Here is a 27,489-nt window from a genome sequence, read left to right on the forward strand (position 1 = left end):
GGATCCTGTAGAAAAAAATACTGAGCCATCATGTAATTACCGACTGGGCACACAGTTAACGAGGCATCCACACGGAGAGTCAGAACAGAGGCTGTGCATATACAGCACATCTATTGACTCTCCAACACTTCAGTTCTTTTCACTACATGCAAAAGCTTTTCTGTGCAGGGTGGTCTGGGGCTGCTGTACAGAAATCATAAAGGTGCCCTTTTATGGGTCCATTAGTTTTCTCAGAATTTGCCTCAATAGATGCATGAAGTATACTCACAGAGAACAGATGCCCGTGTTTCTATGCACACATGTCCTTACAGCAGTGTCTGCTGTGGTCAGGGGTGTTCAGACAGAGACTCTACATTCCACCCCTGAATTTCCATGCTCTTACTAAAGTGCTGATCTTTCCAGTTGAGAATGGATTATGCAAAAGGATCACACATAGAAGAAATTTTGTTATGACTGTTGGAAGAGTAGCCAGGGGATCTGCAGTTATGTGGATTGAGAGTATAAACCTCTTACACAGGAATGTGCAGGAGATCAGCTGCATTCCTTCAGTCCAGAGCCTGCAGTAACAGCAGAGAAATGTTATAAAGCTACTGAATTAGAGAAGTCTTTTCTGCCCTCACAGTTTTGGTTTTGCTTAGCCTGTTTACTGGGACAGCACAGAGGTACAACACAGATGGAAACCAGCTCTGTTTACCCTAACTAGGATGTTCATGCTGAAACTTAATTTTTATGTCAATATTTTGATGTTTTCACTGCTGACTGTTTTAGCAGGCACAGTCAAATACTTGCAGGATTATAGACTGAATTCGGAGGTGGAAAAATATCAAGTGAAGAGTTTTCCTTTTCTTTATTTATATATTTTAAAAGATACTAGAATAAATTACAGGTGAGAATCCCTTAGAATATAGACTGCCTAAGTATAGATTTTCCTGTCTGGAATATTTTCTGCTTACATTTCACTTTCTGGGTAGCAATTACTAACAAATGCCACGTTGCATTTGTGCAGCCTTTGCAGCAATAATAAAGTTGATTTTCACTCTGTTAGCTGCTCAGTGATAATTTTCAGAAGTTACTGTTCAGCTACTGTTGCTCTATTTTGACAGAAGACAGTGTACCCATATTTCTAGTTAAGCAAATGTTTATTCAGACAAAATACTTTTGTTCAGGAGAAATACTTTTTTTCAAGAGGAAATACAAAAAAGCATTGCTAAAAGATACAATGCCAGTAATTTTTCAATGAGTAATAATTTAAATGTTCATTTTAACACCCTGCAGCAATCACATTATATTTGATTTGAGCAAGCAATGAACAGAGTTTTAGCCATAAATATATTTATTTCTTTTCATTATTTAATGTATCATATGACCAATTTAGTCTGTCCTATTGATACAGAATTGCAGTGCCTATACAAATTAACACTAAGAACATGGAAGAACTATGTAGTTCTGTAGGTATCTGCATGCCCACTCAGTTCTCTGGCAAATCACTAATTTAATGCAAACAGCCTCTTGAATGCCGCTGAAAAATAAATAATCCATTAGCAGAGACAGTCAAATATTCACACATAGTCATTGCAATTAATATGCATGGGCATGTTTTATATTTGGGTGCTGCAGCTCATGTTTTCACATAAAATTATTTGATGCCTGGATGCTGGTTGAATAGCAAATAGATAAGAGAAATAGCAAATAGAAAGAGAAAGCCAAGTTGCATATAGCTGTTCAGTATACTACCAGTGATTTTTATATACAGTACAAAATAGCTTATAGCCACTAGTTCTTAATTTTATGTTTAATATCCCCATTGCATTATGCCTCCTTTGAGATTTACTGTATTTTGAAGCAGCAATAAAAGACACTTTTAGAAGATAGAATCTCAGCTTCACTGAAGGTGAAAGACCAAAAGTCACTGACTTAACAGAGCCAACATTTTTATGTTTATAAACTAAACTGGCTGTGTTGTGCAATGTACCGGACTTCCCTTCAGCATTGTACAAGACTCGTTCATCAAAAGGAGCTGCTTCCACTGATCCAGACACATTGGTTGTTACAGGTTTTTGATTAATTTGCACTACAGCAAAAGCAATGGATGTTCTATTTTTTGCACATGCTCACCCTCTTTATTGGGAGCTTACTGCAAATGTCTTTTGATTTCCAGTGACTTCTGATACATAAGGGTAAAGTGATATTTATCATTATGAGTTACCTGTTGACTTTGCTTTTATCTGCAGCTTGGTCATTCAGACAACAGCATCAAAAAAAACAGGCTTTTGAAATAATGGAACATGGCTGCATATGTCAGTGTAGCTAACACTACTGCAGTTGGAATGGCAGGCCAGTGATGTATTGTCTTCTCTGATGCCCACTTTTCACAACAGAATGTTGTCATCTTTTTTTTTTTTCAGAATACTGTTCTGCCCAGAGTGGCTGTCTTCGGTGCTTAATAGGTAAAAGCCAGAGTAAAACCTGTTGCCCTCTAGACCCTTCACAGATGTGAACTGGCCTCTTTGGGAATAGATAATTAAAGATGTATTTCTACATGGACTGTAAGAAATGTGGAAAGGAAGTGAAAAATTATAACCCTAACTTTTACTTATATTCCCTCAATTTTCAATGTTGAGATAAATGAGAACAAAAAGCATTCAAGGACAAAAGGCTGAAATCCCAAAAAATGTTAATTGTACATTTAAAAGAGACACTAATTAGCTTGCAATCAGCATTTGTGATTCTTCTTGCTTTCACAAGTGGGATTCCAAACTGGAGTTTGATCTTCAATGAAGTTGTTATTTCAAGAGCATGCAGCATCAGAGTCATTATCATAGATGCAATCTGAAATGGAAATAAAATGCAAAACTATTAATATTGTGTAGTACTTCAACAAAAAGATAAAGTTATTTATTGTAATTGAATATAAATAAAGTATTGTTCCAAATGTTCAACATACCATCACCAATGTCGTCATAAATCTCTCCATCACTGTAAGTTAAAAAAGACAAATAGTATATTTAAAAGTTGAGACATCAGAAATTAATGTATTAAAATTAATGTATTAAAAAATACAGTATGGTGCAGGCAATCTATTAAATAATTAACTTCCTAATACAACCTTTGTGGTAACAGAACAATGTTGAGCAAGATGGTCAGGTCAAAATATTTTCAGGGAAGAGTAGACTTTTATACCTTTCTTTCTAACATGAAAGGTTGCTTTATTAAGAGTTGGTTTTATTTATTGCATTTTTACATAGATATTCTCATAGAGTTATTTCCATAAAGAAATTAAATACTTAATTCTTTAAAAAAAATGGTTACCAGAAAAATTGAACTAAAAAAACCAATCACTATGCCCTTTAAAATATTTTTGTTTCTTTACTCAGAAATTTCATAATAGTTTTGGAGGTGCTACTTTTTAGGTAATGAATTTAGATAATGTGTATTAAAAATACATGCTCCATGAATGGGAATTTTCAAATATGTGGCTTAGATACATGGACGGGCCCATGGAAGACAGTAAAACTCTTTATACATATAATTCAAATATGTGTGTGAGCTTTAAATGCCTCTAAATTCTAAATGTGGCAATTCTAAAAATGACATCTGATTTGATATTTAGGGGTTTAATATGAAAAGCCTCTTGAAGGAAATGGAGAGGCTTTGTCTGACAAGAGTTTTGGATTAGAACCAAAAAGCTGAGTTCCATGCAATTACTTGAAGCAATACTGAGCCAAATCTCTATCCCACTAAGACTGAAGTACAAACAAACCTGAAGAAGATTTGGTCCATTTTAATTAAACATTTGAAAAAGGCATCAATATACCTAACCACATTAACTTGAGGTTCAGTAATAGAGTCTAGGACCAATATTGCTTAATTTATGTGATTTTTTCATGGTTTAACTAGAGTTTATAGTTAAGCAATGGGGAATGAAGCTCTGGCAAATTTCCTGCATGTATGTATGTGATTAATTTTTGACAAACCCTAACTCCTTAAAAATAATTCAACTTTCAAGTTTAGAATGACAGACTAAAATAATTATATTTCACTTTTTTCACTAGACCATTTAGAACAAAATTAATTGCTACAACAAATTTTTCAAAATCATCACTTTATACTTACTTCTGAACCAAATTGCTTCTCAGAACATAGCCATCTGTAAAAATGAAATATAAATGTATTTAAGTTAAATTGAAATATTCATTATTACCTCTGTTGCTAGCAACAATGAAATGCAGTTTTTCTCTTTTATATACTTCAGACAGAAAGACATAATAGATGGAAAACAATGTACAGTGGGCACCTAGTTGATGAAGATTTTGCTAGGTGCAATATTTTGCTTATTCTTATTTGCCTACTTAAATAGTAATAGAGGTTATGCAAGATTAGGTTTTCATCTTCTATTTCAGTTTCTTGGTTGCATGAGAGAGATGTGAAACAACAGTTATTAACAAAAAATATAGCACAAAAATCAGTATAGTAATAAAAACATAATAATATTTGCAGTAATGTTAAGTAACAGAAATATTTAGAGTGTCGTACAAGAAAAAAAATGTATTTCAAGATGTGTACTCCAATTAAATATCATTACATGTAACTGTTTAAAATTTAAATTGTAACATTAATAAGACCAATAATGGATACAATAATGGAAATACCTTAGAAAAGCTACTGACTATTATTCTATTAGTCTGGTGCATTACTAATGAAATCAGATAAAATTATACATACTCTTTTTTAATGTATATAATTTAAAAAAAACCACTTCCTGTCTTTGGTGAAAGATATCTATTGAAATAATTTTCAATTGGTATAATGAATACAAAAAAAGAGAGAGCTATAACAGTAATTACATGTTTGTAGGTAAACACTAGTAAGCTGGTATGAAATTAGGAGAGTTCTAAAGAATAAATGTGACCTTGTCTTGTATTCAAATTACTAATTTTAAAATTAGTAAGCAAATTACTTAGCAATTACTAAGCAAATTTCCTTCTTTTAATCATTAGCAGTGTCTATTCAGGACATCTTACCTCAGTTGTCTTTCCCCAGTTTTTAGTTTCTGGAATAAAGACATAGGAATTGATTTTTTGAATATTTTTAAATCATTGTCTTTTCAAAATTCTTTATAGGACAGTCCAATATTTTCCATGACTCTTGAAGTCTCCAGGAAATAATTCAAAATCATTTGGCTAATCTAAGCTTCTCTGCTCGTTCATATAATTTTCTCATGTGAAATACATGAAAGCAAAGTTTCTTTGCTCATAGTCATGGCACACAAACACAGTGTTCTTGGAAGTCATGTGCATGTGACAGTGCTTCTACCATTGCAAAGCATTATCTTGGTTCTTCTGATGATTACTAGCCCTCAAATATGTGTGAGTATTTTTTATGGTGCTTCCAAATAAGGAAGAAGCCAGCAGGCCGGCACACTCCTTGTTGATTGCATAGCAAGCACCGAAAGCTGTAACACATTGTGCCAGCTGCTCGCTGACAATGTAAAGAAAGCTCAGAGAGGTCAAAAATTAACCTTTGGGCCACTGAAATCCATTTATGTCCTAATAATTAGGCAAAATCTACACAGCTGAATTTAAAGCTTTTGTGTATTTCAAAATGTGTGAGTTCAGACCAAGAAGGAATTTGAGATGTAGATGAAAATCAGTTCCTTGTTTCACTTCTGACATTTCAAATAATTTCATAACATTTAAAATAAGCTATAGCAGAGTATGTTCGTAAGATCATGAGCCCTTACTTAAAGAGGTGAGAACACATTGAAATATAAATTGTGGTTTTGTTTAATTCTTGGCTTGAAACTATGGAAGTGCTTCATAAGTTAATGATTAAATCAAAGGATTCATGTGCAAGAAAATAACAAAACCATCTTTAGTTGTGGATTTTCAGTCTACCTGGCCTTCAGAAGGTAAAATCATAGTTTTGAGATCTGAGGAACTAGAACAACTAGAGCAAATAAACAAAACTGTCACGGACTTAACTAAAGTAGGATTCAGACTTTGCTAACTAATGTGTAAATTGACTGGGATCTTTTCAGAGGTTTTCAGGGAGGATATTTTTATTTGTTTTGCTCTTTTATGCATAGCAAAGCAGTAGCTCCTGTCATTATTTGAAAGGCTTTGAAGACTATGAGAGGAAAACAGCCAACATGAACTACTTTCTACTTTGTTATTAACTTGATTCAAAAAATGCGGCTTTGAAAGCTGTTTTTTTTGGGAAGTGCCTCTACCAGTGCAATCCATATTTTGAAAAACATATGTGTTGTTATGCAAGAAATTCTTCCTTTCCCTGCAGGCCTGCCAGGAAGAAGGCTGTACTCCAGATTGTAACAGTTGAGTAAAGGAGGAAAAAAATAAAAGGAAGGAGGCTGAATCCTCTTCAGAGGTTTATAGCATTGGACTGTCTTCTACATAGGTCAGAGGTAAAAAGGAAAGGTGAGCAGGAGGATACTGCTACTTTGAAAGCAGGCTCTTCCAGAACAAAGTGAATTTTCACTAGGAGATTTGGAAAGTGTTGTAACAGAAGCTCATTAAGAAATTGAAACCATCAGGAGATGGTTTTGGACTTCTCCAAAAATTCAAAATTTTCTGCCAGTGCAAACCCTGGCCAAGCATTTCAAAGAAACACTGAAAGGCCTCATGCAGCTCCCAGAACAAGCAGACCTGCCAGCAAGGACATATGCCTTGGATTAGCTGGGAGCTGGGGGGAAGACTCCAAAGCAATGTTCCCCCCAGCCTGTTGAAAAGATTAAACTGCATCTCTTCCAAAGTAAGAATATTGTTATTGATTTTCTCTTGACTGCAGTCAAAGGGTGAGTGCTATCCAGAGGTGCAGCAAGGACTTTACTAGATTCAGTGGGCTATCATAGCTACTCTCCTTTTGGCATAGGAGGAGAGACAGAAGCAAGAAAAACATCTGCTGATCCTAGCTGCAAAGGAAAACTTTACCACAAAAAATGGTCCTTTTTTCCTAATACTTAGTATGTCTTAGTATATCTTGTCCATTGGAAGTGGTTTGGATTTTTTTAAGGCAAGCCAGTGTTAAAACACAGTAATAAGATAACAACAATCTGCCTCTTGTCAACCACCAGGCAAGGTAAACCTCAGTAAACCAGGGAAGAGAGGTTTTACACATCCTACTCAACCACTCTCTGACAATTGAAATGTACAACGATTTTAAACAAAACTTACATTTTCCTTCTTCATTCCTGCAGAGGACCTTGGTATCATCTACACTTTCAATAATGTCAAGAGATTCCCCTGGTTTAATTGGCAAGTCTTTATATCCCCATCTTTTCTGTGATAAATCCTGGACAGCAGTTGTAGAGTAAAGAACTTTTATATCACCATCAAACTGAAAAGGAGAAAAAACATCCCAAAATATGGTTAAAACCCATTAGTGCTTTTCCATTAATATTCCCGTTAATATTTATTTAGTAATAAATAAAATTTATTACCAAAGTTTTGGAAATTAACAAATATTTGTATATGCTACAATATGTGTACATGCCCATACTTGCCATTTAGACTTAGAGATGCTCAGATCACTATTTATACATGTAGTAATACTTTCCCTTTCAAAAGCAAGTTATGGGGAACAAAATAGAAGACACTATACAGATACTTTGTTTTTATATTTTATACAAAGAAAACACTTTGAACAAAACTTACTTTGAACTTTTTTCGGAACTCTTTTTCTTCTTTTTCCATCTTGAGCTTTTGTGCATCATTTTCATCTAACTTATGTTTTCCAAAGCTTCCTGATTTTGATGAACTAAAGCAAGAGGTTACAGATGAAACAAAATTAGAAACACGTCAGAGGCATTGGCATGCTTTCTGATAATTTTGATGAAAATGCATTTGCCTTCATGTGTCTTTATCGCGTTTTTGTTGCTCTGAAAAACTAATAGTGAGAATACAATACAGACTTGACTTCAAGTAAGTTAAAAAGTTGGGGCTGTCTTTCCTACTTCTCTCTGTTATTTGTACAGCTATCACATAAGTAAATATCAAAAATGAATTTTAACTATCCATCTCCTTAGACACTTTACAATCTCTCAGTAAGGCGCAGTTTTTGTGAAGACTGTGCACCTTTGGGCAATAAGCTGAATGACATGTCACACTCCAGCTGTGGAGGCAGCTGGAACATCTTAGCCATGTGTGTGCTAGCCCTATGTGCCTGCAGACTTTGCTACACCAGGGAATCTGCTTTACATGGTCTGTTTCAAGTTCTGTTGTTTTTTGCACATCCCTGATAGCACTGACTTTTGCCAAAGACTGTGGAAGGGTTTCATGCCCTAACTGCCCTTTCTGATGATGCACCTGGGAATGTAAAGTCTGACTCTACTTTTTGATCCTTGCTGATCTCGGCAGGATGACAGTTTCATTGATGATGTATGTGTGTGTCTGACCTACCCTGGATTTAGCTTAGAAGGACCACATATTTTCCTTTGGATACACAGTCCAAAGAGATCTCTCTCTTTTTGTATCCCCAGACTACATTATTGTAGTGCACTGTCACTCCACCTGAGTGGAGTAAGAGACAACAGGATTGTGACATGTCCCAGTCATCCTCAGAGATGCAACTGTGCCCATAACACTGTGCTCCAGAGATGACCAAAATTTTCTGGTTCAGGATAAAAGTTTTTCAAGCTGAACTTACACCTCCAAATATGTTTCATACTTTAAACAGGAGCACTGGGTCCTTTTCTCTTGAAATACTGCAGCAGCTGAGGTAAAGTATCTATCCCAACAGTCCCCAGATTCTGATAGAAAAAGAACTACAACCTATAATTAAATTCCTTTAGCCCATGCATCATTTTCTACCTCTTTTCCATCAGGGACTGACTATGTTGACATGCAAAACATGCTTACTTATTCTATAGTCTAATTATTATTTCAATCTCTAATGGAAGAAAGAGCATTTAACTGCCATTATCAGCAGTAGGTTTATGAGAACTAGAAAACCTGACAACACCAAATAAAGCAGATATTAGTAGCAATCTGCCTGTGGTATCTACTTTAAAAATATCTCTCTGTATATTAGATTTCTAATCAGAGAAGTAATATTTTCACTTGCCTGGAATCAGGTGGCGGAGCAGGGAAGTCTGAAGAATCTACATCATCATAAACACTGTCTCCATAATCTGAAACAATAGTGTTCAAAAGAATGGAACATTATTATGTGAAAAATGAGAAGTGAATACATTGTGTTACAATGTAGTGAAATTGATAAGAAATTATGGCAAGTACTGTAGCCATTTACAGTCTATGGTAACTCTGGATTCTGTTTTGCACAACCTGTGCAACACTACCCAACCCTTTCAGATTAAGATTCTTTATTCATAACAGATATTCACTGAAATTTGAATCTTCTGAAACTAAAGCAAGTTTTGGCACATGATATAGCCTTTAATTTTCATTTTAATTAATCAAATTCCCACTGTATTGCACTAAAATATATTTTCTGAGTTTGATTTTAATGCACATTCAATAACTTCTATAGCACCCTGCTCAATGCAACATTGCTTAGAAGTGGGTATGAATCATGGGTATGTTAGTTTTTAGGCCATCTTGCAATGCCAAAGCAGTAAAGAGAATTCTTAGCCCAAAAATACTTTTTCAATCATGTTCAGCATGTCTGTAGAGGGAAAGCAATTGTTTGACTCATCAAACCAATGGCTAGAGAAATCATCAGGATATAGAAGGTTTAGAACTCAGTTCTGGAAGCAGACTCAAAAATTTGAAGAACTTCCTTTTTATTCCATAACTGAGCTGATGCTTATATGTTCTTTTACAGAGGCACTGCAAGTGATAAAAATAGAACAAATAAATTCTCTTAAATTTTGAGGTCTTTCACTGAGTGCTTATTTCCAGGTGTATCTGTTCCTATTTAATGCCAAATAAAATGGACTAGTGCAAATCTCAGGTAGAAAAATCACATTAAATACATTAAATTGTTTACCAGGGAGTTTGCCATGTATATGTATCTCCTTGCCTGCAGTCGGATCAGACACAATATTTGAAATTTGTTTACTGGAACTGGGTAAGCAATAGGAAGTCCTGTTTCCTTCCTTGGATGTATTTTTGTGACTAGCATGATACAGAGCAATGTATACAGAAAAAGTATCAGGAATCAATATGGAGACTGAACAATAGGCTATTAATTACCTTTTCCAGACTGCTTTGTTGAAGAAGGCATACTGGGGGGGGAAAAAAAGCTCATTAAGTATCTATATCACATTAATAGCCTTTTTTGTAACCTAAATAATTCAAAAAACTTGCAACAGAAGGGTTTAAAGTAATATCCAGACATTTTGAAGTGCCACTAACACCAGCAATACTTAGGGACTAAATATATTTTTATACTGATTTAAAGTAAACTGGTTCAGAACCAAATGACTGAAGAATGTGGCATAAACACCACCTGCTGATCTATTCTCTAGGTAAGATGGATAGAAGACAATCTTTGCATTTTTCTGTTTGATGTATTATTCCTAAAATTTTGATAATTGGGCCTAGATTTACCAGTTCATCTCAGCTACATTGTACTGGTGAGAAAAGTAAATTTTAACTGAGTATGCAGCAAATTTACATGATCAGTGGCACAAAGATGATAGATTATTCTGGTGCTTTTCACCAAAAAAAAGAATTCAGCATATTTTGATTACCAGACTTTTGCAACAAATACAGCTTGTTAAGAGAATAATTATGCAGGTGAAAAGAAAGCTCAGTGTTTTTGCAGAAAAGTGTCATCCTGAGCTGCAATTTGATGCATGATTGATTAGGCTGCTGTGAGGACATGTTAGTAGCGTGTGATCAATGCTTTATTAGAATTAGTTAATGTGCATTTTGATTTCCTGGCAGACTCTTACAACAAATTTTCATTTTCTTCTGCCTCATTGACTTTGGCTGTTTTTTCTCGTACACTTTTCTTTTTGCCATCTTTGACCTTTAGTCTCTTCAAGAGTCCCCAGGGCCAGATACCATTCTTATCTTCATCCTGCGATACAGACCTTTGGAGTATGCATGTGATTATCACAATGGAAAATGTAATGTTCTTCTCAAAAGGTCCAATAAAATTCTCCATTGATGCACATAATTATCATTAATTCCTGAAGTGAAGTTACTTACCCAAATGCTAACATGCTAAACTAGAAATATTTATGTTAGGCCACTTGTAACTACTGAGATGTATTCGTAGGATAGATATTAATCTAGTGGCTTGCTGTTTTCATGTTGTTACTCAGCAACCTAGAATTTTAGTCTGTTATTCTGATTTCAGACCTATTCTGTCTAGCTGGAAATTGGGAGATTTTCATGATTGCAAACTGCTTTTGCTGACATATCAAAATTACAGAACAAAATTTCTTCAAAAGACTGAAGAACCATTTTCTCTAGCTTCACATAGCCATTTTGATATATACCAACTTGCTGATCATCCTAATATCTGCTAATTGTTATACTTGATTCAAAACCACTAAAAACTGAAAACATTCTGTCAAAGAAGCAAATTATTTAAAATATATAAAAACATACCTAGCTGTAGCATCTTCATCATCAATTCCATCATAAATGTCTTGATCAGAAGGAGGAGATGGGAACATGTCTTTAACAGATCAAATAGTGAGTTAATGCAATTATTTTTCATGTTGCTGAATAAGGTATTCATTATAGGCTTCTTTACTGAATCAGATGTGTGTGCAGTTTATACAATATCCTTGCAAATTTAATCTTTCTGTAAACTGGCCCAGACCCTTTATTGATACAGAAATTTAGACTTATTCCAATTTATAATGCCATCTGCAGCATTTAAATGTGGCACTGCCAATCACAAGAGCATGGATACTGAAAACAAATGCTTCTACACTGTAGCCAATGAAATTCTAAACGGCTGATTTTGGCCCAGACCTTATAATGAGTTTTAAGTTTTCATGTGTGACTCAAGTGATGACTGAACATGTCGGACTAACACTCTGAGCAGCTGACATCTTGTTTTCATCCAAAGAAGTCAGAGACAAGAGCAATGTGAACTCCCCATTTTGGTCTCAGTTTTGACCTTTGTGCCCCACCTCCTTCAGTGGAGGGTTACCTTGGTTTGCATGTCCAATTCTAGGCACTGGTCAGAGTAGGCACTGAAATCTGTACTTGGCTGGCAGATGCTTCATTCAGTAGTACTTGCCAGGGGATGCTTCTGCCATGACCAGTATCTAAACTTGAAGCTGAGATGATGAGCTGTGCTCTTGTGATTAACAGAGAACGCTACATAAATATACATGCTAACAAAGGGAAAACTGGGTTTGAATGTGTCAGCTTGACAGCGTGAAGCTGCTGCAGTGGGGCCTCCAGTGGGTTGCTGCAATTGAAGTTCCCCTTAACTCTGTCAGCAAAATGAAGCTATAATTAATAATAGTGCTGGCTATTTCAGAACTGGATTTCTCCTGTACAAAACCTCTTCCTCATGTTAATATTTCTCCAGTTACATGTGTGCTGTTTTGTGGGATGATTTGCTTTCACACACAAGTAAAAAGTTAAAGTCTGATCATCTGGCATGCTGGTGATTCACAGTATCTGGAGACAAATATTCTGTCTCACTCAAGTTCCTATAGGTGGCAGGGAAGTTTAGTTGGTCACTACCCTTCCTTGTTTATTGCCTGTTAGCTGACATTTAACTTGCTTATGGATAATTACTGCATTATGTGGAAGCTGCAGAAGTCAGAATGTGAGGGTAAGAAATACACAGAAAAGAACTCCCCCCAAACACATAAGTAGGACTTACTTCCACTTCCACCTTGGTCACCACTTTGACTGGAAAAGCAAACAAAAGACATTTTAGAGAAAAGCAGTCATCCTTCAGAAAAAGAAAACACCATGATCACCTATCACTTCTTCAATTATTAATTCTAAGGCTTTTGGCCTTGGCAAAAATATTTAGAATGTATTTTATATTTCTGTTGATATCTTAAAATTCAAGTACAAAATATGCCTTTGGATCATAAGATAATGTGCATTGGAGGGGATCTCAGGAGATCATGTAGTCAGACCTGATGGGAATAAAAATATAATCTGACTAAGCACTACAGAGCAGATCCAGACCCTTTAGATTCATTTCTTATGAGGTGATCTTCTTGAAATGAAATGGCAAACAAGTTAATTTATTGCTCAACTAGCTTTCACTGGGTATAAGTGTATGTTTCTAACAATATAGAAGGAGTCCATATTAGCCCAACATTCTAACAGTAGTTGAAAAAAGCCTGAGAGGTTCATAGTAGCTGAGATTATTTCCAGGTCAAAGCCTTACCTAAAATTATACATCAAAACAAGGTACTTGTTAAACTCTTGTGCCAAGAAATACTGAAATACAACACCCCTAGTCATTTATTAATTTTGGAATATTAGCAATACTACTGATAATGAGATAATACTATTTGGTTAAGAGCTTTTTTTTTGAAATGGCATTCTTCCAGTGGTTTCAAAACATATTGATATATGTCATATATATCTTGCTCATGAACTGAACAGAGAGTGCTATTAATCACTAGAGAAGAAAAAAATGTCAAAATACAGCTTAAAGGATTTAACGAATCTTAGCCAAACATTAATCCTTTGAAGCTCCTTGGAATACACTGTTATTTTAGAAAGCAAACAGTGCAACTGTTTGCTTTTGAATGCAATGCATTTTCTAAATTCCTTGCATTGAGGTGACTAATTGTAACGCTTGCCCTACTGAAAAGGATTGGCCAAGGATACCTCTGAAATGAAGTAACTAATGCTGAGATTACCTGAAACCTAGAACCACTAACATGGCTCTCATGGCTAGGTCACGATGCTATGGGACCAATGTGCTGGGAGGAAAACTGATACTGAGCAACCTGGAAAATCATCACACAAAAAGCTACACTGGTAGCATGAAAATGCCAGCCTGAAGGAAGACTTTTCCACGTGCTGCTGCTGGAGCTCATGGGGATGGTCTATGCCAGCCAGCCGTAGTCCTTTTATTCCAGGCAGGCCTCTAAGCTAAGGAGTCTCATGGGAAGTAGTAAGAGCAGGTGTAATGGCTGAGTGCTTCAAGATGGTTGTCCTACATATTGAAATCCTTTACAGCCATATGCAGATCTCTTATCTGAATCCTAGGCTCTGTGTCTGCACATCAGGATATTTTATGGAGAATGGGTTGTTAAATCACATGTAAGCAGCAAAATTTCCTGTGAGGTCTGGCAATATAATTACCACTGTCATGCTAGGCTGTGTGACAGCAATGAGTCTTGCAACAAGACCACTAGGGTATTTCCCTGCCAGCAAGTCTGATCTGCTGCTGGATATGTCACTTCTCTAGCTGCAGATCTATTTGACATGAAATAGATGACACATTGTAGTAGAGAATCTGCAGTGTAGCATTGCACTGCAAATGCATGGAGACTGTTCCATAGAGAAGAAGCTTCCAATGAAGTAAAAAAAAAAGTATAGCTTATGCCCATCTCATGCAATTTGAGAGGCCTTGTTTTCAGGGTTAAATTCATAAGATGCACTCTCTTCTGAAGGGTTACCCTAGACAGGATTTCAGAAGTCCCTTCTCATCAGAACGAAAGGGGTAGTAAGAGTTAAAGACTTGTGCTAAGGCTCATGAGGGCAATGAGGGTGATCAGGAGTTCCCTGGTGCAGTGTGTTTCCATTGCTTTTAGAGTCTTTTAGTCGTGCATCTTAGAAAAGGGAGCATGTGACTCCAAAAAGACAGAGCTAGTAAAGAGAGGGAGGGAAGAGAACTGACTTCTGGCAGATGATTTGTAATCCTGTATGGTTTGCACTTTTTTCCCCTTTGGATTTCCATGAAGTAGCTCCTATTTCAACAGAATGGGCTCCTCCTAAGTATGAATGCTTACAGATGCTGGAATCCAGAATTCATTTAAACTTCTCTGACCACATATGAGCTACTCTGTCTGAATAGCTACATATAATAGCTACGCATTTCTTATATAAGTGGCTGTTTTGTGAAAAGAGCTGGGTTTGTTGTTGGAAAACTTCCTCTGTCTAGGCTGTCCCAGGTGAATCATTTGTCTCATTTCATGCATTCCTTATACATACCTGCTAGTACAGTCCTGCTCTCCAACATCATCATATGTTTCTTGGTCGCTCTCTGTATGTTTCACAGCAGCACTGGCAGATGGTTTTTGCTTTCTTTTTAAAGACTCATAATCAATCTCCACCATGGTTGTTTTAATGTATCCATCTAAATAAATGAAACCATGCAGTTTAAGGGTCATGATAAAGGCATGATTTTAACAAGAGGTTCAGAATCAGTGACTGAATTGTTTTGTACGATTTTTGAAAACTTTCAAAGAAATGTCTCATTCCAAGCAGCCTCATCTATCAACACAAATACAAATATCAGATCTATCTCAGATCCCTATGTTAAGCCCTCTTCAGCTGATATTTGGTTCACTTATTTCCTTCTCAGCTACAGCAGAAGAATTTTCTGTGCAGGAATCATGGTGCAGACTCCTTTTCTCAGCTGGCTTTGGGACCACTTGTGGCAGGACATCTACCCCCCCTGACCACCACAGAGAGTTGGAGCATAAAGAGAGATAACCTGGCCTGAAAGGCTCAGCAAGGGGGCATCTGGCACCAAAAGGGCTCAGGCCTCAGTTAAGAATCAACATCTTCATGTGGGAAGAGATTAAAGAAATATTCTTGACTAAGAAACCCTGTTCTACAAGCTATAAAAGACACACAGATGCATGAGTTATCACAGAGGCAGAAGCCCTCTACACACACACCCTGAAAGTGTGGAAGACCTCTCCCCGGAGTCTGGACACATGGTTACTTCCCTGGGGATTGAAGGAAAGGGTCTCCAACAATGGGATGGTAAGATACATTGAATCCTAAGTTACATTATTTCTTCACTAGCTGCAGCATTAATAGGTACCTTTAACCTCATGCTGTATTTACCTATTAGAAGTCTTTTTTTGTCCTTATTCCTGTGTAGTATTAGTTTGGTTTAATTCTTATGTCTGTTAGCTTTAAGTCTATTAAATAAATAAGCCATTCTCTAACAGACCAAATCAGCCGTTGTTGAGGAACTCACAAATGAGAGTGGGTTTTGGGGTGCTGGCCATCTCAATAAAGTTACTGCCTGCTGCCAGAGGCCAGGGCAAAAGGCAAGGACTTTTCTAAATCCCCACATCCATTTGTAACAGCACTGTAGTCTTATGGCATATTTGAGGGCAGTCCATGGCATCAAGTTCCTGACAGGTCATTAGGAGGATCATGTGCATTGATTTTTCTTCAGGTTGGCAGACACACTGTAGCTGCATTGACCAGAGCAGTTGACCTGAGATGAGGATGTCTGTCTCACCTGAGGGTAATTTTTGACAGGTATAGTGCCTGTGCAGAAGAGTGCACAAATGGATTTCTGCAAGGTGAAAAATGCTCATGCATTATTTTGGAAAATGGAAAATTCACCACTCTCCTTCTTCTGAGTGAATGCAGTTTTTAGTGTGTTTCCTCTCAAAGAGGAAGACATTGATCTTTCCTCTTACTTAAATGATAAGAGCTGATTTTCTTCTTTTGTTTGGTCTTCACCAAAGAAGACCTGGCCTGTGAACATGGAAGGCTGAAGCATTGGTGTAAAAAATTGGTCTCTATTATTGAAACTTTCCAATGAGAAGCCTTGGACACCTTCAAGTTTTGCTAATGCAAGAACTAATTCATGAAAAATAAATTAATTAATGGACTGCACACGCACTAGAAAATATTCTTCTCCCAGCCCTCACCAAGATTTGATTTTCTGTGTACAAAATGATTAATGTAATTGACTTATTTTCACAACTTCAAGGTTTGGTGGAAAAGCTGTTATTGGAACTTGCCTCTTGAGATCATCTTGGCCAATCTCTCTAAACAAACATGATCCTCCATTAGAGCAAGTTGGCAAGGACTCTGTCCTGTCAGGTTTTGAAGATCTCCACAGATGGAGACTCCATCACCTCTCTGAGCAACATTTTCCCTTGCTTGGTCACTCTCACAGTAAAAAATGTGTTTTCTGCTGTTCACATAGAACCCTTGTGTTTCAGTATGTGCCTGTTGCCTCTTGCAAAGTCAATAGGTAACTGGAAAGAACCTGGCTCCATTTTCTTTACATCCTCCCACCAGGTATTTATGAACAATTGTAAGATAGCCCTTTATTTTCCTTTCAGCAGGCCCAGGTCTCTCAGATTCACTTTGTATGAAAGACGCTCAGTCCCTTACTATCTGTATTTATCAATCAGTACAAGCTGCTCAGCTGTTATCATCTATAATTTTGTAGAACTCTGCTCTCCATGTGTGAACTGTCTTACTAATTTGATTGGCATTTTAGTTCCCCTAAAGATCAAGCAAATGCTTTTAATATTTCTGTTTGATTCTATGGATAAACCTTTGTTAATCCAGGAGCCAGATCATCAACCTCTTTATTCTCAAAGATCCACTGATGGTACTTACACCTTAATAGGAGAAGCATTTAGGATTTCAGAGAAAACAAAACCTGGAAGTCAGTTAGAAACTTTCCACAGGAATAGGAACAAGAAAAACACTTAAAACAGGTCCTTATATTCTCTAATTCTATTTTAAGAACACGCATGTTATGTTTAATACAAAGACATGAAAAACCACAATACTTGTTACTTGCAGGGAGCGGAGTTCTGATGCTATTTGAAGGATGCTGACAGGGAATTAACCCTCAGTATGTCAGATAAGGTCCCAGCATACTGACTCTAACTTATTCTAGTGCCTATAGGTGTTACATTATGTTGTGCAGTAACTCCCTGCTATGAACTAGCTGAGGATGGAAGGGTGATTTTGGGTAATTATTTACTTTGGTGGCCAGTGACTCAGACTCGGAAGGGCTAGTCCTTGGTGTAATGCTCACATGTTTGCTGTAATTTAGTGAAAATATTCAAGAGCACAGTGAAGAAAGAGAACTCACAGCATCCTTTTATCCTGCCCAGCCACTTTCCTTCTGGGTTGTCTGTGAGGCGAATGATTTCAATCTTATCCCCCTGTTTGACAGGCAGTTCATTCCTCCCTCCCTTGTAGTCAACGCAAGCTCGTGCCTGATGAAGGACTTCAATGGGTCCTGTTAACTGAAGAAGAAACAGAAGGTATTACAGATGGGGAAAAATTGAATTCTTTCCCAGACATTCAGGAAAAGTAGTAAAAATAATGATAGTTATTTGTTTCATTGACATTTAAAATACTGTTACTAAATAAACAGAAAGGCTTCCTCCTGCTCAAATTACACAGTTTAAATTAAAAATCAGAGATTAAAGGAGAGGACAGAGGCATGGCAGTAGAGCAACTGAAGAACTCAATAGCAAAATCACAGAAATACTAAGATTAAAATCAACAAATTAGCCTGTGACACCTTTTATGAGTTCACAAAACAGATGCATTGAATTCCAATGAGTGTCTCCATTTATTTCCAGCACAACTACTCATAGAATCATAAAATCTTTTAGGTTGAAAAAGACCTCTAACATCACTGAGCTCTACCATTAACCTAACACTGCCAAGTTCAACTAAACCACGTCCCTAAGCATCACATCTACAGATGTTTTAAATACTTCCAGGGAGAGTGATTCTACCACTTCACTGGGCACCTCTACCAATCCTTTGCAACCCTTTTCATGAAGAAATTTTTCCTAATATTTAAACTAAACGTTCCCTGTAACAACTTGAGGCCATTTCCTCTTTTCCTATCCCTTGTTACTTGGAAGAAGACACTGATGCCCACCTGGCTACAACTCCCTGTCAGGCAGTTGTAGAGAGTGAGAAGGTCCCCCCTGAACCACCTTTTCTCCAGGCTAAATGTGCCTAGCTCCCTCAGCTGCTCCTCACAGGGCTCGTGCTCAAGACCCTTGATCAGCTCTGTCGCCCTTCTTTGGACTCACTCCAGCATCTCAGTGTCTTTTTTGGAGTACGGCGCCAAAACTGGACATGGGATTCAAGGTGCAGCCTCACCAGTGCCAAGTACAGGGGACAATCAGAAAATCCCTGATCCTGCTGGCCACACTATTCCTAACACAAGTCATATGAGTAAATATTAATTAACATTAATTAACATGTTAATGAATCTGCCACATAATGCTTTGTGTTTACTATTTTACTCTATAAATGATCTTGCAAGTACTTACAAGAGATGTTTACTGATGTCCAGGATTCACTTTGTGAGGTCTTCACATTATGTTATGAAAAAACCATTTTAGGATTTAGTATTTGTGACTTTAAGATATGTATTTCAGAGCCATAGTGCTCTTGTCAGTTACAGACTAACTCTGGAATATCTATCCTGTATAAGTGGCCAATAAATGGGAAAGAAAATGTGCATTAAAATATAGTTGTTTAAGAATAATAAAATACCTTAATGGTTTCTAAAAGCTTTCTGTGCACTAATGCCTACACTTCTTGTGACTGGTCTAAAAAATAGACTTGGCACCCAATAAACACCAGCTAACTCATTATTATTAACTATATGTACCTTTAATATTTGCTTCTTAACTCATGTCAGGCTCTCCACAGAAGGCCATGATGTGAACCACTATGGCTTTATGTGTACTGAGCATTACAGGAAGAAAAACAAAGCTGCCCACTGTGTACAGTGACACTGAAAGTAGCAGAATGGAGAATTGTGAATGGGCATTAGTTAAGAAAAACTGACTGGCAGACTTGTAAACTGTGACAGCATGCTGACAACCAGCTACGCAAAAATTATTTAAAACAGAAAGAATTGTCTTATCAATATAGTCATACAGAGAATGACTGTAGCTCTCCTATACAAGTCTGATTTTCCTCCTCCTCATTTAGGCTGGAATTTACTGTAAGTCCCTTTCTACAAAGGCAAGAGTAATGTGTTGCAATACAATTTTGAAATCTTTAAAGGGCTAAATACTTCTGTATCTGACTACAGTGAAGCAAATAACACTATGTGTATGGGATTCAATTCCCACTTTTATTAAGTGCTTTTGATGCTGTTCTAATGAAATTAGAAATAATAAATTCTAATAATAAATTATTAGAAACAGAAAAGTGAAAACAGATGATTTTAAGGCTTTCTTACATAGAAAAAAGGTGAGAAAGTAATTTAATTAAAATTGTAAGCCATCCATCAGTGCAGAGCTTGCATTCAAACACATGCCAAACAAAAAAGGTAGCTCAAACCCTTATTCAGAATTTATGCAGGTGTTTGAACTACCTACCATAACAAATAGTTTTGTAGCCAGGTGAAAAGTCTATTTTGAACTTGACAATGCTAAATAATGCTGCTTGCATACCTTTGTCCACATTACCAAATAAAAAGCTTACTTTGAACTTTTTCCTCAATTCATGCTCTTTCTTTTCTTTTTCCTTTTGTTCTTTCCTCTCTTGGTCCATTCTTTTATCTTCTTTGTCCCACTTCTTCTCTTTTCCCCTTGATGATCTGAAAGAGCATTGCCAGAACAGAATGTGTGAAGAAAATCTTAGAGCTACTTTACCCAAGGCTGGCAAAACCTGCCAGTGATGAAAAAAGACTTCTCCAAGTGAAATCAAAGCTACAGGTTCTAAACCATAATGCAGCTCCAACAGATAAAGTAAGCAGCCCTTTACTACATTTGTAAGTTACAGTGTCTGCCCTCATGAGGGCAACACACCAGACAAGGTTATCTGCCTCCACATGTGTGTGTCCAAATGTCTCTGAGATAATTTTGTTGAGCATGCTTGTGAACTGGCAGCAGTCTAGGTGTTGTACTGGATGCAGCTGTTAAATATTTACCCCGGCCACCAGTGGTTGATGCAGGCTGAACTGAATCCTGAGATGCCCCTGGCAGTGTTTTTAAAATTGATTGCAACCTATTCCAGCAGTCTACACAATGAGTCAGTCTTCTGCACTCACTTTTTCACACCAGGGTACCTACTGTGCCTTGTGTACTGGAAGGTACTGGGGTTTGGGAACTTGGGATGGAATTAGGCTTACATCTCCAGCTCTGCCATTTGGCTGGAAGACCTGTGTTTTAGAAACCCTATGGAGCTGCTCAAGTGAAACTCCCCCTTTTTTTCCCCCAATACTTTTGCTAGATGGGGAGGCTCAAATTGCTAAAAAAATGCCTGAAATGAGGATCACTTGGGCTATAAATCAAAAAATTATTTATCAACAATAAATTTTTGCTGAAAATTGTTGTACATCTGAAATATTCTACATCAATTACTTATTCAGAGGGAATTAGAGCTTTTCTTTGGCTATTGTAACACCGTAGATCCTATAGATTTAGACATTACCGGGGCAGAGAGAGACATCAAAGGAAAGGTCTAGTTGACTCAGGCAACAAAAATTGTCAATCCAGCCTCTCATAAGAGTTCTAAGAATATTTATCTGAAAAGAAATTAAAAAAAAACCCACAACAAAAGACCTATCTGGGACCATAATACCTTGGGGCTGAGCTTATTTTTTCTCCTAGGCTGTAATTCCAACCAGTGGTTCAGACATACTCCTTAGATCAGAAATCAGAGTTCTGTTACCTCGATCACAGTGACTGCATTATTTAATGCAGAAGTTCTGCCACGCCAGGGCATGGCAGGTCTACCAAGGAAAGAACCTGTGAAGAGACAGACTTTCTCCAAGGGAAATGAATGAAGACAGTAATCCCTAGCAGGACCTGCAGCAGAATGGCACTTTTATATCAGATGAAATACACTATTAGAAAAGATAGTAATAAAGATACAATAGGTCATAGAGTTTAGAATGACTACCTGATGTCATTAATGTCTTCATACATCTCTCCATCACTTTCTTGACCCTATAAAAAAGAATCCATTTTCAATGGTCTAAGTACAGTTGAAGAGACATGAAGAAACTTGGTCTGCTATATAAGCTTCATACAAGCCATATAAAAACCATTAATAGCAAAATGCAAATACCTTTATTCTTCCCCAAACAAGTTACTCCATTATTCAAACACACTATTCATTTATTTCTGCTATTTTTTTTTTTTACAATATCATATCTGTGAAGCCTTGGATTGTTAGAATCGCTGAAGCACATTGCTTCATCCCAAGTTTTAATTGCAAAGTGTGTCCTGTAAAGTCTTAATCATTGCTGATGATTGGACTGCCACGATGAAGGTGTCAGGGTTAGCCCTATTTAAACTGGAATGCTAAGGTTCTAAATGGGACTCAGATTAGGGTCTAAGAGATTGTCTTAGTCCTTATATAGCCAGGTGTTTGAACATACTGATGAAAGTCTGTGATTAGCTGAAATATTAACTGAAATATTTTATTACCAGAATGGACCAGGACCATTCTTTCTATTATTTCTGGAAAATTCCAGTGAAATGAAAGGTCAGTGATAATAGAAGACGTAGTTTTCCATTTTCTTTTTTTTTAATCAATTTTTGGTGTCTAGCCAGCTTTGATAATTTGTTCCAGTTTACTCTATTTCTCTCTGAATTTATTTCTTTCCTTCACAACAAATAATTGCTTCTACAGCTTACTGTGAATACACTGGATTAAATCTGCAAGTAATTGTCTAATGTGTTGAAGAAGTTTACTAAACTTGTAAGTTTTTGCTAAAAAGATAGGTTAATGTTGCCAGATAGTACTTACCCTCTGTGTATTTCCATGACCTAAAGGAACAAAATAAAACCAGGATATTTATATTTTTTCTTGAACAGAAAACAATTCATTCTAGCATTAACTATTTAAAACTACCTATAACATCAGTGATATTAACTAGAAACTTTTATTATGCAAACTCTTGTTTTTTGATGAAGGTATGAATGCAAAATTCAGTTTTTCTAGATTGCTTTCATAGAACATTGCAAACTAAAAATATTTACAAACAGCATAATCCACATTCATTTTAAAAGTGGAAAATTTGTTTTAAAAAATCTTTAAGGATGTTAGTGAATTTACCTATGTTATTTGTTTTACAAAATCACTACTTTTATGATTGTTAAAAACCTAATAAATCCAAGGAGACCTCAAAGAACTTGCTTGCACCAGCCCAACAGCTGAACAAGTATGCCAAAGGCTCTTTTCCTAAGGCAGCCTCTGCCCTGGGCAGCAGGAAAAGGTAGTCTGTGAATCTCCTGATTCCTCCTTACTCTGCAGGCAGGTAGGTAAGGAAAGCTGTGCTCCAGCTGCACAGCCTGCAGTGCTGTGAGTCTGGACGGCTAACCCATTAAATGATGCACAGTGTGCCTGGCACAGACCAAGTGCCACCAAGGAGGGGTCAGAAGGCAGATGGGCATTCTTGGTGTCACAATCTGCTTGTCTGCTGCTCCTGGTACAGCTCACTGCCTCTCACGGCCTCAGACCACAAAGTGACAGTAAAAGCACAGTCAACCCATCTTTTTTTTTTTTAATTAAGTATAAAACAGTGCCTCCTTCTCTAGACCACACAACGTCAACTCTGAAAGAGCAGCATTCATTTTTGGTCAGGTTTGAAGATCTGGTGATTTATAGTCCCAGCATATTTCTAACCAAACAAAAACAAAAAGAAAGATAAAAAGAAGAAAAAATAGAAAAAGAGGATAAGGGGGTGGGAAGAAAGAAATTTAATGCAGTTTCTGAGAATCTATCATATTAATCACAGAACAGTAGATCCATTAGTGTTACGAGACAACCATCTTCATAAAGTGGCAGAACCAGTATAATTAGTAAACAAATCACTCTTGAATACAAAAGCCTTTTCTTTATCTTATAAACACAACATGCTTACAGCTTCTCACAGTAGCCATTAATTAAAATGTATAAAATGTATGCATCTTACCCTGTGAAACAAATTCAACGTCATCATAATTTTCTTCATTTTCTAGGTTTCTGTAAGTATGAAAAGGTAAACATGTGAAACCTATGAAGATAGTTTTATGATTACATTTTCATTAACCATTTTTCTGGTGCTTTTTATTATCTATTTTATATAAAAGCAGAACAGTCTATTGAGCCCTATATCCTACTTAAGTACATACAAGATTTTCTAAAGTATTCTCTCTGACTGTGACACAGTGTTTCAGGTGGGGCTATCTTGATCTAGAGTAAAAAACATCAAAGTGAGCCAAAGGCACTCAGAGAGAGTGTGGTATGAAAAATATCATAAGCAGATGGGCTGACTGAATGGAAAGAATCTGTTAGGTTTTTTAACCATTTTTGCAGGTGCAGTCTTCTTACAGTGCAAAAGTACAATTTCAGACTTTTTCTCAATGCTAAATATAGCTCTGAGACTTTGACTTGTTGGGCTTAAAGTCTAAACAAGGGACAAGAGAAACGGTGTAAAGGTTAGGCCAAGTAAAATGTCACCAAGGCTCTTAGATTTAAAATGTTGTTCAAATGAGAAAAACGGAAAATTGAATTGAGAATATAACTAATAATATCAGAGACATTTAACTTTATAATGCTTTTTAACAGCAGAAAGAGAACAAGGGCTGACAGTTATCATCAAAGAAGTGTAATCAAAAACAGAACTTGAAAGCAGAATGGGATGTTCTAAAACTGGCTTGATGGGGAAAGCATGGAGACAGGTGAAAGCAAAGGTGTCAGCATCCAGGCACAAATTTTTAGCAGAGAGGAGAATTTACAGGGCCCACAGGAATGAGAGAGCAGACAGGGCATGTGGAGGTACATTTAAAAAGTGTCTGATGTCAAACTTGGCTCCTATGCCTGGGTAAAGAGGAGAATACCCAGCATGGCTGCTGCAGGTACTGCGGCTGTGAGGCAGGACTGATGCTGTCACACAGCGCTGAGCTGGACACGCCTCCCTCCCTCCTCCTGCCTGCTGGGTGATGCTCTTTGCAGTACCTGCTGGCCAGGAAGCAGCTCATTATTCAGGCTCAGCTTGACTCTGGTTAGTTTTGATGCTGGACTCAAGTACTTACAACTCTGTCAGCAGAGGTCCCACTTCTGTACGCAGCTCTTCGAAGAAGGATAAAGAAAGGAGCCCCATAACAACAGAGGCTTCTCAAGGTTATCACACAAGGCCATGTCGTGGCCTCAGTGCAGTTTCACAATCAGTGCTGAGCTCAGTTCCTCCAGCTTGCAAAGCTGCTTCCTGGGGTATTGGCTCATGGACCTGACTCTCCTCGCCCTCTTTGCCCAGAAGAATTCAGGGAAAACCTTAAGCTATTGAGGCAACTGATTTTCTATTAGTGTTTAAAGTTTTTGGATTGTTCTGGAGTAAAAAACCAGTCTGCTCCCTTCCCCTTACCCTCTCCAACAGAGGACAAAAACATTGTTGTTATACACAAGACAATTCAGGGAAACAACTGAATAGATGGAGGGTACAAACTAATACAAAAAGCTAATTCTAAACAGGCCAGGTACAGGGTGGGATAAGGAAAATAGTGTGAGACACCCTTCTCTCAGAAACCTGGAACACATGCAGCCTTTGCTTGCTGCACCAGGAGGAAAGTGGTAGGCAGAGAAAGGTGAGAAAATAAAGATCTTGTGGCTTATGTTCACTCACATTGTTTCAGAGCTGGGCTTGATGTTTCTGGGAGGCAGACTGGGTGCTGCTGGCACCTGCAGGGGTGGGTGAAAGGCTGGTAGAGGAGGTCGCACAGCAGTGTGGAAAAGTATTTTCTGTTTTGAACCTTCATTTTCAGGATCTGAAATATAGCAGAACAGACTGAATTTATCAAGCAAACATCTGACGAAGGAACTTTGCAGTGTTTGATGAAGTTTTTGGGTAAGATATCAGTACTGAAAACACCCTAGACAAAGTATATTTTGTTGAACCTCCTCTTAGATATTTTTGTTGCATTATCTTATCACACTAGAGAGGAGGAGACTCTGCATTCGAAAATGTTCTCCCTGTACAAGGACAAAAAAAGGTCTTTGCCAAGACATGAACTAGACACAAAAACAGCATAGTTCACCCAATATATTAATACCTGTGTTTCAAAACTAAATTATAATTTAATTCCACAATTCATTTAAAAGGCCAGCTGCAGGGTTTCATATGAGCACTGACATAGTCTTGCTGAGGTTTTTTTGCTCAAACAAAGAGTTTTAAGGGAAGAGATGAGAGACAAAAACACATTTTGGCCTTTATAAAGACAGATACAGGTCTCTGAACATCTTCAAATATATTTTTAATATAAGTTGTAGAAAGTCTGGACTTTTCTAGCAAGCTCAGATTAGAAAACTGGCAAAGCTGCACAGAAAGCTACACCCTCAGCAGACAGGTGTAGCCTCAAAAACTAATGGTGCTCTGCACTAGGCACAGAAGCCACAATTACATGAGTGAGCTGGTATGCATGTGTGCTGTACTGAATTCATGCTCCCTACACAAACCACAACCAAACCACAGCAACTGCTCTGAGGGTTGATTTTGAGAGAAATCATCTACATAAGCAAATTAAGTCAGAGTTTTGATGCTATGATGTTTTTGAAGTATGATTTTTTGTTTTGAAGTATTATTAGTGGATTAAAATCTAGCCCAAAAGAACCGTCCCCAGCTGCATGGAGACAAATCCAGAAAAATCCAAGGAAAAGGAGAACCGCAGGAAAAAACAAATTCAGAGTTCTGTTAAAATCAATTACAACTGAGAAGAAACCCCTTTGTTTTCTGGAGAATTTATTTAAGTTCACACCTGTGACAGATTAGAATCTTGTCAAGTAAAGGAAATGATAACCTCACTGAAAAACAAGTGGCTCAAAACACAGAACAACAACAAATATTTACTAAAGTTTAATGGTAAGACTGAAAATTGCAAGAAGCTATTGGAAGAGTGTTTTTAGCTTATTGGGTGTCTGGGATTCTGTCCTTGTGATGGACAGGAAAAGGGGAGTTGGTAACTTTAGGATGGACCTTTCCTTATCTCACATGGAAATCTAAGTGAAATTATCAAACCTTGACAGTTTTTCTCTGTACTACCATACAACTAAAAAAATTATGGATATATATTTCTTCATGGATGCTTAGACCAACTTGTCAACATATATATGAACAATGGTGCATTTTAAACCTGTTAAGTTCCTCCATTACTTAAACAGCAAAATACTGATAGTGCCAAAACAGATGATTACACAAGTGAATTCTTTTCTGGTTTGTGCATTAAGGAACATGCATATTACAAAAGAAGATCCTTACCATTTAAGATATATCAAGATTAAATTTGTACCACTTATGTTTTTAATATTTTATTAAAAAATATAGCCCAAAAGTTAAGTGAAATTATCCTTTCTCTTAGTACTGAGGAGGCTACAGCAGGGTCAATGTGTGTCAGCTGGAGAGTACCCAAAGGAGAATAGTGAGAATGAGGTCTAGAAAACATAAATTCCTGAATATATTGAACAAATGGTGGTGGTTTAGGGAAGTGTGGTAATATCGGGGTAGAACAAAATTAATACCTAAGTCTCTGGTAGCAAAGAAAGGTATAATTTATATTTCCCCCCCTTCTTTTCCATAGTGAAGAGGCAATAAGTAACATTCTTAAAAGCAACCAGCATTTGTTAGAAGGCACTTTCTAACAGTGAAAGTGGAATTTTC

The 27,489-nt window shown here is 37.0% G+C and overlaps 1 protein-coding gene across 1 annotated transcript in view; it reads right to left on the reverse strand.

Annotated features, from left to right (window-relative positions):
- Positions 1–1,170: 1,170 nt before the first annotated feature.
- Positions 1,171–27,489, reverse strand: part of FYB1 (FYN binding protein 1) — a 47,054-nt gene continuing 20,735 nt past the window's right edge. The window contains exons 5-21 of the mRNA XM_031061145.1: positions 25,462–25,603; positions 23,773–23,822; positions 22,605–22,624; positions 21,753–21,799; positions 20,331–20,445; positions 17,956–18,112; positions 15,081–15,225; positions 12,778–12,806; positions 11,538–11,607; positions 10,874–11,014; positions 10,170–10,201; positions 9,079–9,145; positions 7,671–7,773; positions 7,191–7,353; positions 4,114–4,147; positions 2,945–2,976; positions 1,171–2,829 (exon numbers count right to left, since the gene is read on the reverse strand). Of these exons, the coding sequence (XP_030917005.1) occupies positions 2,789–2,829; positions 2,945–2,976; positions 4,114–4,147; positions 7,191–7,353; positions 7,671–7,773; positions 9,079–9,145; positions 10,170–10,201; positions 10,874–11,014; positions 11,538–11,607; positions 12,778–12,806; positions 15,081–15,225; positions 17,956–18,112; positions 20,331–20,445; positions 21,753–21,799; positions 22,605–22,624; positions 23,773–23,822; positions 25,462–25,603 (1,388 nt within the window). The 3' untranslated portion in view covers positions 1,171–2,788. The remainder of the gene's footprint in view (positions 2,830–2,944; positions 2,977–4,113; positions 4,148–7,190; positions 7,354–7,670; positions 7,774–9,078; positions 9,146–10,169; positions 10,202–10,873; positions 11,015–11,537; positions 11,608–12,777; positions 12,807–15,080; positions 15,226–17,955; positions 18,113–20,330; positions 20,446–21,752; positions 21,800–22,604; positions 22,625–23,772; positions 23,823–25,461; positions 25,604–27,489) is intronic.

This window comes from Geospiza fortis, unplaced genomic scaffold (genome assembly GCF_000277835.1).
Source record: "Geospiza fortis unplaced genomic scaffold, GeoFor_1.0 scaffold163, whole genome shotgun sequence".
NCBI lineage: Eukaryota > Metazoa > Chordata > Aves > Passeriformes > Thraupidae > Geospiza > Geospiza fortis.